Source organism: Heloderma suspectum, chromosome 11 (genome assembly GCF_057233095.1).
Source record: "Heloderma suspectum isolate Gila_16-S chromosome 11, 16-S_ref, whole genome shotgun sequence".
NCBI classification, from domain to species: Eukaryota; Metazoa; Chordata; class Lepidosauria; order Squamata; family Helodermatidae; genus Heloderma; species Heloderma suspectum.
Window position 1 is genome coordinate 41988106 of NC_139468.1, and position 19385 is coordinate 42007490.

Sequence of the window (19385 nt, forward strand, 5' to 3'; positions counted from 1 at the left end):
TATTATTCTGTTTTTACCACCATGGGGAAGCCATTCAGAATGTTCACCTCAGGCAACAAAATGTTTTTGGCTGGCTCTGATGTAGAGGGTTGCAGCAGCTAATAACACTATTCCACTTTACTAATAGGCTCAGCCCAAGGTGATTCCTTCACACATTGACAGTAGAAAACCATGTCCATTACAATGCAAAGTTGAGTACAAAGATGCCTTTTAAAAAGTCATTCTGGTTTCTGATTTCTTAGCACCATGAATGTAGATGACAACACAAAATGGCTTGAGTGGGTATCCAAGCAATTTGAGAGTATCGCTGGTGATGATAAAGAGATCGACTTGGAAGAATTCAAAACTGCTCTCAAGGTGAAGGAGGCAAGTTTCATCGGTATGGTAGGAAACCAGGCTTGGCTAAGGTGGTGGTTCAGCTATGCTTCTGCTCAGAATCACTGAAGCAGAGATTACAAAGATATTTGACTTTGGCCCTTCCTTTGGGGAGAGTTTGTCCATATAGATTTATGCCTCTGCTAGGTAGAGATGAAATCTGGGACATAGAGTGGGAATTGGATATGGAAGGGGGGTGCCTGCTGCAGATGAAGTAGGTTATGGGCTGAGAAGAAGGCACCTCAGGAGTAAAGGTAGTGGCAGAGGCCTGATTCTAATAGTGCCAAGAAAGAAACGCAGGGAGAAAACCTCGTAATAGGGCCAAGGGGACGTGGCAGCGTCAAAAAGGAACTGGATAAACAAGGGGACTTGGGAGACTGGATGGGAGGGGAAAGAAAGGCACAAGGGCAGGGGGGTGGGACTGGCTTTCAAACATTGATTTGAATTGCTAGCCAAATCCTTCCCTGCAAGTCTCTCGTTCAATAATATTCAAGGATCAATCACTTCTTTCCCCATAATATTAAAGGAAGGCCTATTGAAAACGCAGACCGATGGGAGGGTCTGATATCCACTACTGGATCAACCCCCCTCAGTGGATTTTGCAAACATTCTTTCCCTCTTTCCTATAGTCCTTTTTCGCGGAGCGATTCTTTGCTTTGTTTGACTCAGATGGAAGCGGCACCATCAGTTTGGATGAGCTGTTGGAGGCCTTGAAACTGCTGATACATGGAAGCGAAACAGAAAAGCTCCGGTTCCTCTTCCAGGTTTATGATGTGGATGGTAAAATTCCAAAGAGCCGCTTGTTCACTCGTATTTTATTTTATTTCATTTTATTTATTAAATTTGTTAATCGCCCATCTGGCTGGTCACCCAGCCACTCTGGGAATGTACAACAAAACAGTTAAAACAATAAAATTCTACATTAAAAATATCATAAAAATACCCTAAGCCACCCCAAATGCCTGCCTGAACAACCATGTTTTTAATGCGCGGCAGAAGCTCATTAAAGAGGGGGCATGGCAGAGTTCCCTAGGGAGGGAGTTCCACAGAGTGGGGGCCACCACAGAGAAGGCCCTCTCCCTCATCCTCACCAGCCTAGCTGTCCTGGCCGATGGGACAGGGAGAAAGCCATCCGAGGCTGATCTTGTTAAGCGGCCTGTCTGGTGTTGCTGGAGGTACTCCTTAAGATAGGCTGGGCCAGAACCGCATAGGATTTTAAAGGTCAAAACCAACACCTTGAATTTGGCCCGGAAAACAACTGGTAACCAGTGCAACTCCTTCAGCACTGGAGTGATGTGAACTCGCCGGCGGCTGCCTGTAATCAGGCGAGCCGCCTCATTCTGTACCAGCTGCAGCTTTCGAACTGTCTTCAAGGGTATCCCCACATAGAGCGCATTACAGTAGTCTAAACAAGAGACCAGGGCATGTACTACCGATGGGAGCAGATGGTCGGGAAGGAAGGGGCGCAGCCGCTGTATCAGATGGAGTTGGTACAGCGCTGTCCGGCTCACAGCTGACACCTGAGCCTCCATGGACAGCTGGGAGTCTAAAATGACCCCCAGGCTGCGGACCTGGTCTTTCAAAGGTAGCCGTACCCCATTCAACACCAGGTCAGCATCCCCCAGCCTCCTCTTGTCTCCCACCAAAAGTACCTTGGTCTTGTCAGGGTTCAGCTTCAGCTTATTCCTCCCCATCCAGCCACTCACCGTCTCCAGACATTTGGACAGGGATTCTACGGTAAACCTTGGTGAAGATTTGAACGAGAGGTAGAGCTGCGTGTCATCCGCATACTGATGACACCGCACCCCAAACCTCCTGATGATAGCCCCCAGCAGCTTCACATAGATGTTAAATAGCATCGGGGAGAGGATGGAACCCTGTGGCACCCCACAAGTGGGTGGCCACGGGTCCGAAACCTCCTCTCCCAGTGCTACCCTCTGGTACCTGCCTGAGAGGAAGGACCGGAACCACCGCAATACAGTGTCTCCAATGCCCAACCCCTCCAGGCGGTCAAGGAGGATACCGTGGTCAATGGTATCAAAAGCTGCTGAGAGGTCAAAGAGAACAAGGAAGGAGCATTCACCCCTATCCAGAGCCCTCCTCATATCATCCACCAAGGTGACCAAGGCCGTTTCTGTCCCATGCCCAGGCCTGAAGCCTGACTGAAATGGATCTAAATAATTGGCTTCTTCCAAGTGTGCCCTCTGCATCGCCACCACCCGCTCAATCACCTTGCCCCAAAATGGCAGATTCGAGACTGGGCAAAAGTTGTTCAGAACTTGAGGATCCAAGGAGGGCTTCTTTAAGAGTGGTCTTATCACTGCCTCCTTGATTGAGGGCTGATGGCATCACTCCCTCCTCAAGGGAGGCGTTCACCACCGCCCTGATTCCCTCACCCAATCTCTCTCTGCAGCCCATAATGTGCCAAGCAGGAGTCCACGGTAGTGATAGTGGTGGCAGTGGCGGTGGCGGCAGCGCAGCAGCAGCAGGCCCAGCAGCAGCAGGCGCGCCTCTTCCCGGGTGGTGGCAGCTTCTCCTGCAGGCCCTGGCTCTCCCAGGCCACCTCAGCCAGCCAGCTTATGCAGCCCCTCCAGGAAGGGGCAGGTGGAAGCAGCACAGCTGGCTCAGTACCTGGGGGCCTGGTCCTGCAGGGACTGGCGGTCTGCCAGGCAGAGGTCCGTAGGGAAGGCCTGGTGTTGGTGGTGGCGGTGAGCACAGCAGGCCCACTTGTACTGAAAGCAAGATTTTGCTTTTCAGTTCCTTGCTGTTCTGCCCCACAGTAGCGCCTCAAGACAACAGCTGGCGGTGCTCCGGACTTCGCACATTGACGTGGGATAGCAGGGCTGCTACAATGTTTTCCATTGAGAATCCTGTGCCTTTAATAGCTGTGCATGACAGACAGGAATTCAAGTAGTGCGGCTTTCAAATTGGTGCAGAATCACTTTTCAGCCCTAGTGCCAGCATAATGCAGTAACGACTCACAGTATCCCCAAATACATCTTCAGAAATCGTATTGATGATAATGATACGGTGGGGCGATGAAATGGGCGAGACTCTCGCCAGCTCCTCCCAAGCTTGTGCAGGAGAAGGAGCCGCAGAGGGAGCCCAAACCGCTGTGGGCCGGAAGGGGAACCTCTGTGGGCTGGAGGGTCCCCATACCCATGCTAGAGCACTTGCAAGCCCAGGTCATCATGTCCAGATCCGTTGGGGAAAGGCAATGTGTTGATTTCAACATATAAACGTGGTTATTAATGAGTCCGCAGTTCAAAGGCAAGGGCATTAAGCCAGTGCTGGCTCCAGGTTTTGAGGGGCTGTTCATCAAGATGCCCCCAGTGGACCCTCTTCCTGAGTGGTATTATGTGGTGGTGTGGGCAGCAAAGAAGGCTTATTTTGCTGCCTCCATTGTGTCCTCAAGTAGCCATCTAGCGGAGCTCTTTCGGGTGGTCTAGGGGCTGTTAAACCCTCCCTAGTAAATGGGGCCCTGGTCCCCTAAAGATCCACTGTGACCTTTCTGCATCGCGCTTTGAGGACAAAATCGCTTGTCTCTGCAGCGAACTTGATGCTTTTGTTAGCACAGTTCCAGTTGAGGTATCTGATGCCACCATCTGTCCAATTTTGTGGGATCAGTTTCAGTTGTTGCAGTCTGATGACGTAGACAAGTTGCCTGCAGCACTGTGACTGACCATGGGCGCTCTCGATCCTTGCCCCTCCTAGAATCATAGAATAATAGGGTTGGAAGGGGCCTCTAAGACCATCGAGTCCAACCCCCTGCTCAATGCAGGAATTCAAGTCAGAGCATCCCTGACAGGTGGCTGTCCAGCCTCGTCTTGAACGCCTCCAGTGTGGGAGAGCCCACCACCTCCATAGGTCATTGGTTCCATTGTCGTATTGCTCTCAGAGTCATTTCCTGATGTTCAGCCGGAATCTGGCTTCCTGTGACTTGAGCCCATTCTTCCATGTCCTGCACTCTGGGATGATGGAGAAGAGATCCTGGCCTTCCTCTCTGGGACAACCTTTCAAGTACCTGAACAGCGCGATGACATCTCCCCTCAGTCTCCTCTTCTCAAGGCCAAACATGCCCAGTTCTTTCAGTCTCTCCTCATAGGGCTTTGTTTCCAGTCCCCTGATCATTGTTGCCCTCCTCTGAACCTTCTCCAGTTTGTCTGCATCCTTCCCAGAACTGGACACAGTACTCCAGAGGAGGCCTACCCAGTGCTGAGTAGGGGGGAACTAGTACTTCCCAGGATTTGAAAGCTATGCTTCTATGAATGCAGCCCAAAAGTGCATTGGCCTTTTTTGCAGCCACATCACATTGTTGGCTCATATTCAGCTTGTGATTGACAACAATTCCAAGATCCTTCTCGCTTGTAGTGTTGTTGATCCACGTATCCCCCATCTTGTAACTGTGCATTTGGTTTCTTTTTCCTAGGTGCAGAACTTGGCATTTATCCCTATTAAATGTCATTCTGTTGTTTTCTGCCCAGCACTCCAGTCTATCAAGATACCTAGGGAGGTGGTGGGCTCTCCCACACTGGAGGCATTCAAGACGAGGCTGGACAGCCATCTGTCAGGGATGCTCTGACTTGGATTCCTGAATTGAGCAGGGGGTTGGACTCAATGGCCTTGTAGGCCCCTTCCAACCTTACTATTCTATGATTCTATGAAGATCACTTTGAATTTTGTTTCTGTCTTCCAAGGTATTAGCTATCCCGCCCAATTTTGTGTCATTTGCAAATTTGATCAGCATTCCCTACACCTCCTCCTCCAACTCATTAATACAAATGTTGAAGAGCACTGGGCCCAAGACTGAGCCCTGCGGTACCCCACTCGTTACCTCTCCCCAGTTTGAGAAGGTCCCATTGATAAGCACTCTTTGAGTCCGATTCTGTAGCCAACTGTGGATCCACCGGATCGTTGTTTCATCTAGCCCACTTTGAGCTAGTTTGCTCATCAGGATATTATGGAGCACTTTGTTGAAAGCTTTGCTGAAGTCGAGATATATTATGTCCACAGCATTCCCACAGTCCACAAGGGAGGTTACCTGATCAAAAAATGAGATCAGATACGTCTGGCAGGATTTGTTATTGACAAAACCATGCTGGCTTCGTGTAATCATGGCATGGTTTTCAAGGTGTTTACAGATGGATTGCTTTATCATCTGCTCCAGAATTTTCCCAGGGGTGGATGTCAGACTGACTGGTCTGTAGTCCCCAGGTTCCTCCTTTTTATCCTTTTTGAAGATAGGGACAACATTAGCCCTTCTCCAGGCATCTGGCACTCTACCTGTCCTCCATGATTTCTCAAAGAGAATAGACAGTGGTTCTGAGAGTTCTTCTGCCAGTTCCTTTATTACCTTTATTACTCTAGGGTGCAGTTCATTCATTCATTCATTCATTCATTCATTTATTTAAAACATTCCTATCCCGCCCTATATCATTAAGTTCTCAGGACAGCATACAGATAAATCAATGTAAACAGTATAAAACAATAAATCATTTAAACACCTAAAAACATATTAAACAAGCTAAAACCAGTTAAAATCTAAAACAGTTAAAACCATGTGCTAGGGAATGCATTTAGCTCCCAAAGGCGTTGGTAAAAAGCCACGTCTTTACTTGGCTCCGAAACAAGGCCAATGTCTGCGCCAATCCAGCCTCCAAGGGGAGGAGATTCCACCACTGGGGTGCCACAGCAAAGAAGGCTCTCTCCCACGTCCCACCATAGTGTATGTCTTGTACTGGTGGGATGCAGAGGAGGGCCCCTCCAACAGATCTCAGTTCTTGGGCAGGCATATATAGGGAGAGGGGCTCCCTCAAATATCGAGGCCCCAAGTCGGTTAGGGCTTTAAATTTCATCACCAAAACCTTGAATTCCGACCAGAAATGTATTGGCAGCCAGTGCAATTCCTTTAAAACCGGTGTTATATGGTTTTTACAGGGTGTTCCGGTCAGCAGTCTAGCTGCTGCATTTTGCACTAGCTGCAACTTCTGAGTCGTCTTCAAGGGCAGCCCCACATAAAGTGCATTGCAGAAGTCTAACCGGGAAATTACCAGTGCATGTACTACTGTGGCTAGATTATTCCTATCCAGGAAAGGCCATAGGTGGAGGATCAGCCGACGCTGGCCCCAAGTACTCCAGGCCACCGAGTCCACCTGGCGCTCCAGTGACAGAGATGGATCTAGGAGTGCCCCCAAGCTATGCACCTGCTCCTTCAGGGGGAGTCCCCATCCAGGACAGGTCGCTTACCCAATTCCCAGACTTGGGAACCACCAATCCACAGTTTCCATCTTGTCAGGATTTAGCTTCATCCAACCCATTATAGCCTCCAGGCACTGTCCAGCACCTTCACCGCCTCAACCGACTTCGACGACAAGGAGAAATAGAGCTGAGTATCATTAGCGTACTGGTGACACCCCACCCCAAAACTCCTAATGACCTCTTCCAACGGCTTCATGTAGATGTTGAACAGCATGGGGGATAGAACAGAACCCTGTGGCACCCCACAACTCAAAAGCCATGGGGTAGAACAGGAATCCCCCCAATACCACTCTCTGGAATAGGCCCTGCAGGTAGGAGCAGAACCACTGTAGCACAGTGCCCCCAACTCTCATCCCGCAGAGCCAATCCAGTAAGACACTATGATCAATGGTATCAAAAGCCTCTGAGAGATCCAGGAAGAGCAACAGGGTAGCACTCCCCCTGTCTTTCACCCGGAGTAGGTCGTCAGTCAGAACAACCAAGGCCGTTTCAGTGCCGTACCCTGGCCTGAAACCAGACTGAAATGGGTCCAGATAATCAGTGTCCTCCAAGAACACCTGAAGCTGCCCAGCCACCACACGCTCAAGCACCTTGCCCCAAAAGGGGATATTGGCAATGGGGCGATAGTTCTCACACACCTCTGGGTCCAGGGAGGGCCTCTTCAGGAGAGGGTGTGCTACAGCCTCTTTCAAGGCAGCAGGAACCACCCCCTGGCAGAGTGAAGCATTTACCACTCCCTGGACCCACCCAGCCAGTCCACCCCTGCTAGGTCGTATAAGCCAAGATGAGCAAGGGTCAAGCTTACATGTGGTGGGCCGGACTGATTCAAGTGTCTTGTCCACATCATCAGGCTGCAACAACTGAAACTGATCCCAGGAAACACAACCAGATGGAACACTGGACACCTCCCCAGACTCTGCGATAACTGTGGCGTCAAGTTCTGACCGAATATGAGTGACTTTCTCCTCAAAGTGCCTACCAAATTTTTCACAGCAGATGACCGCAGATGGCCCTGGAGATTTGAACTCATTCAAAGTAATTAGGTGTTCCTTGACCATATGCCTGTCGATCGCAATCTGCAATCCTGCCCCTTCAGCCTGTGCTTCGCCTTTGCCGGGGGGGTCATAGACCCTCTTTTGGGAGAAGACTGAGCCAAAGTAGGAATTGAACACTTCTGCCTTTTCTTTGTCATCTGTTATTGTTTTGCCATCCTTATTTAATAGCTGAACAACCATTTCTTTCCTCTGTCTTTTATTATGCATGTAGCTGAAGAAAGCTTTTTTGTTGCTTTTAGCATCCCTTGCTAACCTCAGCTCGTTCTCAGCTTTAGCCTTCCCGACGCCATCCCTGCAATTCTGTGCTACCTGCCTGTACTCTTCCTTTGTAGCTTGGCCTTCCTTCCACTTCATATATGTGTTGGTTTTTGTTTTCAGGTCATCTCTAAGTTTTTGTGAAGTCACATTGGCTTCTTCTATTGTCTTCCACCTTTTCTTCTTGTTGGAGTTGTTTGTAATTGTGCCTTGAGAATTTCCTTTTTCAAAAACTCCCACCCATTTTGGACTCCTTTTCTCATTAGAGTCGCTTGCCATGGGACCTTACTGATCATTGTTCTGAGTTTATTAAAATCGGCTTTCCTAAAATCCAGGGTATGGGTTTGACTACATTCGGCTTTTGCTGCCCTTAGAACCAAGAACTGAAGTACAACATGGTTGCTTTCCCCCAGAGTTCCTGGAACTGCTACTTTATCCACTAAGCCATCTCTGTTGGTTAGGATCAAGTCAAGGACAGCCGATCCTCTAGTTCCCTCCTCTACTTTCTGTAGGAGGAAGTTATCTGCCACACAAGTCAGGAATTTCCTGGAGGGGCCATGTTTTGCAAATATTGGGGAAATTGAAGTCCCCCATTACTACTACATCATGCTTCCTTGAAACATTGGCTATTTACTTTTCAAAAGTTTCATCCTCGTCTTCTCCTTGATTGGGTGGCCGGTAGTAGACTCCAACCACCAGGTTCCTTTTATTCTTTGCTCCATTAATTTTGATCCAGATGCTCTCGATGGGGCTATCAAGCTCATCCTCCTGTCTTTATGTGCAGAGATATGTATTTTTCACATACAGTGCAACCCCACCTCCCTTTCTGTTCCTCCTGTTCTTTTTGAATGAGTTATATCCTTCAATTGCTGTATTCCAGTCATGAGAGTCATCCCACTAAGTTTCAGTTACACCTATCAAGTCATAATTTCCCTCTTGTATTAAGAGTTCAAGTTTGTTCTGTTTGTTTCCCATACTCTGAGCATTAGTTTACAGACATTGAAGACCATGTGCTTCATGGTCTGGCTTTCTTCCTACATGTTTGTGAAGACTATTATTGGGCGCTATTAGAGCTGTTCTCTCCGTTGCGATGCATGAGCCTTTGTCCATTGTTACCCCCAACTTTACATCTCCCTTCCCCATAGTTCAGTTTAAAGCCCTCCTGATGAAGTTCTTCATGCTGTGGCCAAACACATCCTTCCCAGCTTTTGTGAGGTGCAACCTGTCCCTTGCCAACAGTCCCATCTTCCAGGAAGTATAGCCTGTGGTCCCAGAATCCAAATCTCTCATGCCAGGACCACCTTTATAGCCAGTCATTCACCTGGAGTATTTTTCTTTCCCTTTCTATCCCTCTTCTAACTCCTGGAAGGATGGATGAGAAAACTATCTGGGCCCCAAAGTTCTGGAGTTTCCTTCCCAAATCTTCAAAGTCTGACGTGATTTCTTTGTAGCTCCGCTTGGCGGTATCATTTGTTCCCACCTGGATGAGAAGAAAGGGATACCTGTCAGTGGGCTTTATGAGTGCAGGCAACCCTTCAGTCACATCTCTAATCTGTCCTCACAGGAGACAGCATACCTGGTGAGTCCAAGGGTCTTCGCGACATACTTGGGTCTTGATCCAACGCAGCAAGGAGTCTCCCACTCCCACTACTCTTCTCTTCTTGTTGTTGTAGGCCTGGGTTTCATTGCCTCTGCTTGCCTGACCTTCAGCCTCATGCTTGCTCTCATGCAGGTTCCCCTGTAATTCTTCCTCTGCAGGCTGTCCTCCAGTCTTATCCTCAAATACCTGGAGATGTTTCCATAGCTCCACTGCCTCCACTGGTGCAGAGTGCGTCTAGTTCTTCTGCTCCTGTCATCCTTTTCCAAGGAGTATCCTCTACTTCACTTTTCCTCACCTCAGCATTTCCCACTTCTGCCTCAGCTTGCTGTTGCTCTTCAAGCTTCTGTTCCTCACTTTCCTGCTGTAGTTCCACTGTTCTGTCCAAGAACTCTTTGTGTTCTCTTATTCCCTGGAGGGTCGACACTCGCCGCTCCAGTCCTCTTACTTTTTCTTCCTGGCTAATAAAAGCTAGCTGAGGGGGTATGACTGGGTGGGTCCAGGGTGTGGTGAATGCTTCCTTTTGGGAAGGGGTGGTCTCTGATGTCCTCAAGGAGGCAGTAGTGCGACCACTCCTGAAGAAGCCCACTCTGGATCCAGTGGTATTAGACAGCTACTGCCCAGTTGCAAATACCCCTTCCTTAGGGAAGGTTCTGGAGAGAGTAGTGGTGGAACAACTGCAAGCACTCTTGGAGGATACTGATTATCTTGACCCATTTCAATCTGAGTTTCATCTTGGTTACGGGACCAAATCAGCCTTGATCACCCTCATGGATGACCTTTATCGAGAGAGGGGCAGGAGGAGTGCAACCCTGTTAATTCTGCTCGGTCTCTCATGGGCTTTTGATACTATTGACCATGGTATTCTCCTGGATTGGCTCCATGGGATGGGTACTGGAGGCACTATGTTACAGTGGTTCCAGTCCTACCTATGGGACCCATTTCAGACACTAACATTTAGTGACTATTCCTCAGCCCCTTGGCAATTGAGCTATGGGGTTCCTCAGGGTACCATCTTGTCCCCAATGTTAAACATCTATATGAAGCTGCTGGAAGCGGTCATTAGAGGATTTGGAGTCAAGTGCCATCAGTATGCTGATGACACACAGCTCTATCTCCCTGTGATGTCTGAATAAGGAGAGGCTGTGCAAGTCCTGGACCAGTACCTGAACTCAGTAATGGGCTGGATGAGGGCCAATGAACTGAAATGGAATGAATCCTGGCAAGACAGAAGCCCTGTGGGTGAGTGGTTTCCAAGTCCAGGGGACAGGCTCATTGCCTGTTCTGGGTGGGGTTGCACTCCCTCTGAAAGATCAGGTCTGTAGTTCGGGGGTATTCCTAGATCCAGTACTGTCGCTGGAAGCCCAAATGGCCATATTGGCTCGGAGTGCCTTTTACCAGCTTTGGTTGGTTTGCCAGCTGCAGCTAGTCCTGGAGAGGGGTAGCTTGGCCACAGTAGTCCAGGTGCTAGTAACCTCAAGACTGGATTACTGCAATGCGTACTATGTGGTGCTGCCCTTAAGGCTGCTCTGGAACCTGAAGCTAGTGCAGAACGCAGCAGCTCGGCTGTTGTCGGGAGCTGCCCTTTTCCAACATGCAACTCCTTTGCGGAGGGGACTGCACTGGCTGCCTATTCGCTAACAGGCCAGGCTTAAGATTTGGCTACTAGTGTACAAAGCCCTAAACAACTTGGGACCGGGATGCCTGGGGAAGCGCCTTCTCCCTTACCAACCTGCCTGGTCACTGAGGACATCAGAGGGCACACTTCTGTTGGCTCCACATGGACCTATAGCCCAAATGAAGTACACCAGGAGCCTTCAGTATGGCGGCCCCCTTTCTTTGGAATTCCCTTCCCAAACCAACACTGCGTTATTTCCAGCGCCTCCTGAAAACAGCACTATTCCAGGAGGTGTTCCTTAATTGACCAGTTACGGTTTTTACTGGCATTGTGTTTTTTAAACAAGTTTAATCTTAATGTGGTATTTTAATCTTTTTTATTCTTTGACTGTTTTCTCTTTTGTGTTCACCACTCCAAAATCTGTTCCAGATATGGAGCGGTATATAAATATTACAAATAAACAAACATACAAATATGCCCTACTTCTAAAGTTCCTCCTAAGTTCCATGGGTGCTGTGCCTTGAGTCTTGGGGCTTTGTTGGGCAGACAGCTTCAGCAGCTCCTGGCACTTGGAATTCTCGGTGGAAAAGGCTGTCGGAGGTGCTGCCGCACCTAGCGATGTGAAGCAGCCTCTCCTCAGCCCTTCCGTTGCTCTTGTTGCCTCACCTGGCCTACAGTGGCCTCAGGGAAATAGCCTCCATGCCCTGGACGTAGATTACACACCCCGAGCCTGAGTAACACAAGAGGTTAGTGTCCAAAGAGAGCTGGGGCTTCTCCTTACTAGGGCTGATGGTGTCAATGTACTTGGACTATTGAGCTGTTCTTCTTAATCTGTGGCCCCTTCCTCTGAACATTGCATTGCTACAAAGGTGAGGGTTATAAATCTGGCCTGTTGCTGTAAATGTATTTGTTGTCTACTGGAATTCCTCTTTTCTTCTAGGCAGTGGTTCTATTGAACCTGATGAGTTGCGCACTGTCCTACGATCGTGCCTGAAAGAGAGTTCAATATCTTTGCCAGAGAAGAAGCTAGATGACCTCACAATGGCTCTCTTTGAGTCAGCCGACTCTGACAACAGTGGGACCATAACCTTTGAGGAGCTCAGGGAGGAGCTGGAGCGTTTTCCAGAGGTCATGGAGAACTTAACCATAAGGTATTCCCTCCTCGTCCTCATTCTAACCCTCTCCATATGCTGTCAGCCCTCCATTGCTCCCTGAGAGTGCTGTTGTCATGTTGTTCGACATAAGTAGGGCTGAGCGAATGCTGCCAGCCTCAGCAGGCCCTTCTGCCACTTACACAAGAATCCACGCCATAAAATGCACACGAACGTTTTTTCATAATTTTGGAAAGCGCTGGGGCCCGGGGCTTGGACTGTTCAGTTTCCCTGGGGTGGGAGTGGAGCAAACCCTTGGGCCCTCTTCCTGCAAAGGGGATCTCTTACCATCTCAGGAAATTATGAATTACCATAGCATCTGTAAATGTTATTTACAATTACTAAAATTAAGAGCAGAAATTATCAGACATCGCATAATCTAACAGAAATCCTTCATTACAATAGTGAATCATCTAATGCTTAAACTCATAGCCTATTTGAATTATTTCTTCCTTGCTTTCATTTTGACAAACTTATCAAATGCTTATTAAACTTGTCAAGAGATTTGCCTAGCAAGCTCACTTTCTGCTAAGGCCATAATAGCCTTTCTTTCTCTTTCTTTCTTTCTTTCTTTCTTTCTTTCTTTCTTTCTTTCTTGTCCTATGCTATGGTGGATCTTAGGCTTTACCAGTTTCTGTTTATTAAAGTTATGCTCACCTGATGCAACTAATACAGGGATGCAACTGAGGGTTCTTTTTAAATTAATTTTTATTCCACTTAAGGGTGCAATCCTATGCATGTTTAGACAGAAAAAAACAGCATTGCTGGCTGGAGGGATGCTGGGAGTTGTAGGACCTTTTTTCTGTCTAAACATGCATAGGATTGCACCCTTTTTTCTCTCCAAAGACTTCAAAGCAGTGTTGGGCCTCGTCCGCCTCTCAGGGCTGTTGCTTGTCCCAACTTACAGTCCGCAGCCAAGGGATCCCTGCAGCACTCCAGCTGGCCTGCAGGAAATTCTGGGAACTGGCTGTGTAAAGCCGCTGCCCTTAAGGTCCAAGGTGAATCATCAGGGTGGCACTACTGTATATGTGAGAACAGCACGGTGCACCAGGCTTCTTCCAAAAACTCAACTATTTATTATTACAATACATTAGGAAAACCCAGGGCAGAAAAATGTGGATTTGAGGGAAAGAAACAAGTGCAACTTAGGCGCAGAGTGGTAGGCAGCAGTATTGCAACCGACACTCCCCCCACGACCTGAGTTCGATCCTGGCAGAAGCCAGGTCTCGGGTAGCCAGCTCAGGTCAACTCAGCCCTCCATCCTTCTGAGGTCGGTAAGATGAGCGCCCAGCTTGCTAGGGGAAAGGTGGTCACGACTGGGGAAGGCCATGGCTAACCACCCTGCTACAGTCCACCAGGAAAACGCCAGTGCAAGCGGCGCCCCTCCAGGGGACAGTAATGACCCGGCGCTTGCACCGGAGGGAGCTTTCCACCAGGCGCAGGACTGTTCTGGCCGCTGAAGAGAGCATATGGGCCCGGCCACTCATTCAGCCTTCTGCTGCAAAAGCGAAGTTGCTTCTCCCGGCTCACTCACGCAGCCCACTCACACAGTCCTTAAAGAGGCACAGCAACAGCAGGCATAACCTTGTTTGTCCACTAATCCTAGCGACGTGAACCAATACTCTGGGGACCCTCAGCCCTGTGGGGACCTGGGGCAATTTTATTTATTGATTTGCGATACTTATATTCCACCCCACATCAGTACAGATTCCAGAGTGGTAAACAATAAACAATCAAAGGAATAAAACACAATATTAAAAGTTTTTTTTAAAAAAAACAAAATACCAATAAATCCCATGGTGGCCAATCAAGGAAGGCTTGTTGAAACAAACAGGTCTTCAGCAGCTGCCAGAAACAGTGTTGATGCCTGCCTGACCTCCATAGGCAGGGAGTTCCACACAGAGAGAGAGAGAGAGAGAGAGAGAGAGAGAGAGAGAGAGCCACCACCCTCAAGGCTCTACTCTGGATGGATTCCAGCTAGGCTGCAGGTCCATCCGGAACCACCAGGAGCGCCTCATGCGATGCCCTCAGTGACCAGGCAGGTTGATAAGGGAGAGGGCGTGCTCCAGTATCCTGATCCCGAGTTGTTTAGGGCTTTATACACCTGCAAAAAAACACCCTTAAACCTGGCCTGGTAGCAAATAGGCCGCCAGTGCAGTTCCCTCCGCAAAGGGGACTTTGCGTTCCCTCCGCAAAAGGGGCAGCTCCTGACAACAGCCGAGCTGCTGCATTCTGCACCAGCTCCAGCTTCCAGACCAGCCTCAAGGGCAGCCCCACGTAGAGCGCATTGCAGAAGACCAGTCTTGAGGTTATTCATGCCTGTGCCATGGTGGCCAAACTATCCCTGTCCAGGAGAGGCCATAGCTGGCAGACCAGTCAAAGCTGTAAGAGGCACTCTGAGCCTCCATGGCCACTTGGGCCTCCAGCAGCAGTGCTGGATCTAGTACCCACAGACTACGGGCATGATCTTTCAAAGTGAATTTGAAAAATCAGAGGGGGAATTTGTCCCCTCTGTCCCACTCATCCCTTGCTGTCCCCCCCACCTCCCTGGGCAAACCTGGGGAACGATGGGTGTGGGCTTTTTACAATGTTGAGATAAGTTATGCAGTAGCAGACATAAAAAGAATCAATAGGGGAAACCCCCAACTTGTTTTAAGCAAGAACCAAATGCACCCCAACCTGAGAGTAAATCAAGTGAACATAGTGGGACTTCCACCCTGAACAAACTTGCCTTCCAAAGCAAGGTTTACCTAGTCCTTGGTGGGGCCAACACATTTTAATCAAGATAAATCAATCAACACACTGTAATCAAGATAAAACATTTGTCCACACTTTTGCTTGTAAAGGAAAAGGAAACATATATTTAAGTAGGATAAATAGGAGAAAGGCTACTGTAAAGTTCTCACTTTGGTTAGTCAAAATAATCAAAGCACCATTACTTTCAACCTGCAGCAAGTCAGAGATACCATAAAAGAGATGCAGATACACTGGGGCATTGGCTCTGGTGACATACAGGGAGGCCTGTGTGCAAAGGGGTATCTCGGAGTACGGTGACTTGGTGGCAGTGATGCAGCTGAGCCAGAGAGCAATAGAAGATAAATGTACGCAAATTGCAATCACACACCGCTGTGCAGCTTTGCCCCCCACCTGGGAAAATGCCTGCAGGTGCCCATGGACGGAAGGCAAAGGCAAAAGTGGTGGGGCCAACACACCAGCATATTTCAGCTTTGAGGTCTTCCTGCCAGCAACTCAGTCTCTGAAGAGGCATCTCAATCTTTCAGAACAGGGAGAAAAATTTGTGCAAAAGCTGCAAAAGCACCAAACAGTGGGTGGTTGGGGGGAGCAGAACCACCTGGTGCCATTGGGAAAGGTGCGTAGCCATCTGCAGGAAAGGTGTGTAGCCATCTGGCCCAGAGGGCCAGATCAGGACCCCAAGCAGGCTGGATTGGGACCCTGGGCCTGAGGTACAACACCCCTGAAGTAAGGTGTTGAACAAGAATCCCTAGCACCACCTTCTGGAACCGCCTGTCCAGAAAGGACTGGAAGTAGCGTAAGATGGAGCCTCCAAGTCTCATCTCACCCAGAGAGTCCAGAAGAATACCATGGTCAATAGTGTCAAAAGCCACTGCGCAGCCCAGCAGAACCAAATGGAGGCAGAGCCCACTCCACTGCCTAGCTCCTGATCTAGGCTGTCCACCAGGGAGGCCAAGGCTGTCTTCATCCCAAAGCTGGTCCTGCGGCTGGCTGAAATGGAGCCAGGCATTTTCCTGCCGTGGTGGAGGAGATCTTTGGGTGGGTTGCTGATAGGCAGGAATATGAGGTGCCGTCCTGAGCGGATGAGCAACCTACTTCTGGTTTTGTTCCTGCCTAGCTCCGAGGCAGATGTTTCTAGGCAAGATCTTGAGGTCTCCATCAAAATAGTGAATTTCTAAGATTTTTTCAGAACTGACAATGAATACCCAACTCGCATGTGGGATGCTGAGCTCTCAGTCAGAGGAATTCGGCCTGGGGTGATTTGGAGATTCCCTGTGCCCAACCGTTGGACCCAACTTGTGTTCCTAAAGTCAATTCTGTGTTTCACAGGGTGCCAGACTCGATACTATGTACTGTTTGTCCCAAGTCAGGCAAACCTATTGTGAAGGAATGATACAAACTGGATGTTAAGTGGGCCATCAAAATTTACTTCGAACGAACCAAGGCCTTTCAGGTCTCTGATCGTTCATTTCCTCCCAGCCTGCATCATGGGGCAAAGGGCATCCAGGGTGGCCCTGGCAAGGTGGATCAAAGCCTGCATCTCTCTGTGTTAGGAGGCCTTTGCGTCTGCTGTGCCGGGGCAGATCTGCTCATTCCAGGAGGGGCGCTGCCCTCTCTAGCACTGATGCCCCTCTGGCTGTCATCGGCGAGGCCGCCACGTGGAGATCCGCGGCGTCCTTCATTCCACACTATAAAGCGGACCACTGGCCTTGGCCAAAGCCTCCTTCGGATGGCGGGTCCTGCAGCAGGTGGTGTGAGTTCCAGGGATGCCAGCAGAGAGGGGCCTGCCCTTTGTGGGTACCGCTGTTCTGTCCCCCATCCAGGGATCTCCTCCGCCACTGAAGGGAAAAGGGACTTGCCACAATGCGCTCTTCTTCTGCGGGGGGTGGAGGGCCTCCTCCCTCCCTCCCCTCCTGGGGAGCACTTCTTGCCGCTGGGTCTTCCGGCTGACCGGCCGCAGCTCTTCTTCTTCCCACATTATTTCTGCCTGGACAGCCATGACGCCGTCCATCGAGACAGGCCCCCTCCTCAGCAACCTAAGTAGCCGTCCCCCAGGATTTAGAAGCAGCCCCCCCCGCCCCCTGGCCTAAGACAAGATTTCTGCGAGCCTGGCTGCAGGGAAGCCGCGCCCCGCCGCAGCTGCCCGCGTCCCCGCGGGAGGAGCCGCGCGCGCCTGCCGCCCTGCGCCCCCCTGTGACGGGCACTCGAGCCTGGCGCGGCGGCGGCCGCTGTCGTCGCAGCTGGGAGCTGCCGCGGCTGCAGCGCGGCGGGGGCGCGGCTCCCTCAGCGGGGCGTCAGGGAGAGCCCAGCCTGGCGCGGCACCTCGAGGGCCGCCGCGGCCGCCGGGGCAGGAGCGCTTGCGGCGGCGCAGGCCGTGGCTCGCGGCGCCTCTGCGCGGGGCTCTGCTGGGCGGGAAGGCGCCGCGCGCCGCTCGCTGCGGCAAAGCCGCGGGACTCGCACGGCCTCCCGCTGGAGCTCGCCGCCGCTCAGCAGCCCGGGCGCGGGAGGCCGCCTTTAAGAGAGGAGGGCCGTGCCTGGCGTTGCGCGGCTTTCCCGCGGTTGGCCGGAACCGGAATGAAAACGGGCCGCGCCAAGCCCTCGACCACGTAGCGCGCTGTGTTGGCCGGCCGGGCCCAGCCCGTGGCCGGCGGCCTCGTGTGTTTACTCGCAAGTAGGCTCCATTCAGCAAACACCCCCCCTTGATTCATGGGTGGGGGATTGATTATGAATAGGCTATGAGTTGCCCCTTGAATAGCTTCTCTTGACTGTCTCAGTGCCAGTTTCTTTTCCTTCGGCAGGGGGAGGCTTCCCTCCCATTATTTTTCGCTTCACTTTTACGGTGAAATTGTATAGTAAAAAATGAAAAGAGAAAAATAATGATGAGAGGCAACCAGTGAAGCCTCGCCCTACCCAACCCCCGCCCCGGCTATGAAAACGGAAACTGACGGAGGGGCGACTTGAGAGGCCATTCCTCGCGAATCTCTCGCCGGCTGTCATCAGGAAGCGATAAAATGGGATGAACCTGCAGACAGGAACTCTGCTCTTAAATGCAAAGAAGCCCTGCAAAGCCTCAATGATACATTACTCACCCACACTCTACAGGCTGGTGTGGCACTTGGATTTTAATACAAAAAGCTGGAACAAGCCAAGTCTGAAGAAACACAACAGGCACCAGAAAACACTCAAATTCAGCAGGCTGGCAGCCTTGTCTGGATGCACCACCAAAAGTGATTGTTCAGGGGTGAAGGCTGCTGAAGGGGGTCAGTGCCAAAGAAAAGGGGCTGAAGCAGGGGAAAACCATTACCTGCTCTCTCACTTGAGCATTTCACAATGCTTAGGCAAATGTTCTTGCACTTTTCCTCACATGGCAAGGAATGGGTCATGCACATCCTCAGGTGTATTCTGCCTCAAGCCAGAATTTGCTACACTTCAGTGTGGTACCTCACTTGCGGGGGTCTCCACCAGCGATTCACTCCGAGCCGGCTGCTTGTTGAGGTCGTTAGGGATACATGGTGTCATGGCCGTCCAGCAGCCGCCCCAGAGATTACCAGGGGAAAACCAGATTTCCGGATACTGCTTAAAGTCCAATTCTTTTCCTCAAGCCAGGTTCCCCGCGGTATGGATGCGGTGTGCCCCAACCCCTGCATTGACCTCGGGTATGCTAGCCCTGCCCAGGGGTGTGCCTTTCACTGTGACCCCGGTCAAGTGGTGTTTCCTGTTCCTATGTTTCCCAGCACAAACCAATTAGTGTCTCCTAAGAAGTAGCTCCCATTGTGCTCAGTGAGGCTTGTCCCCTGAATGCCCACATCAGAATTTACAGAGATCCCCTTGAATTGAATACAGAATTTAAAGCACTGATTCTCTGAATAGGCAAATGCTCTTCTGGGCTGCATTCATAGAAGCATAGCTTCCAAATCCCGGGAAGTACTAGTTCCCCTCTACTCAGCACTGGTTAGGCCTCATCTGGAGTACTGTGTCCAGTTCTGGACACCGCACTTTAAGAAGGATGCAGACAAGCTGGAGAGGGTTCAGAGGAGGGCAACAAAGATGATCAGGGGACTGGAAACAAAGCCCTATGAAGAGAGTCTGAAAGAACTGGGCATGTTTAGCCTTGAGAAGAGAAGACTGAGGGGAGACAGGATAGCGCTCTTCAAGTACTTGAAAGGTTGTCACAGAGAGGAAGGCCAGGATCTCTTCTCGATCATCCCAGAATGCAGGACATGGAATAATGGGCTCCAGTTACAGGAAGCCAGGTTCCGGCTGAACATCAGGAAAAACTTCCTGACCGTTAGAGCAATACGACAATGGAACCAACTACCTAG

General features: G+C 50.3%; 1 protein-coding gene across 1 annotated transcript in view; it reads left to right on the forward strand.

Moving 5' to 3' along the window:
- The first annotated feature begins 246 nt into the window (after positions 1 to 246).
- The window catches only part of NOX5 (NADPH oxidase 5), a 37518-nt gene continuing 18379 nt past the window's right edge, over positions 247 to 19385 (forward strand). The window contains exons 1-3 of the mRNA XM_084816457.1: positions 247 to 366; positions 1005 to 1155; positions 12099 to 12309. Coding sequence (XP_084672583.1) covers positions 247 to 366; positions 1005 to 1155; positions 12099 to 12309 — 482 coding nt within the window. The remainder of the gene's footprint in view (positions 367 to 1004; positions 1156 to 12098; positions 12310 to 19385) is intronic.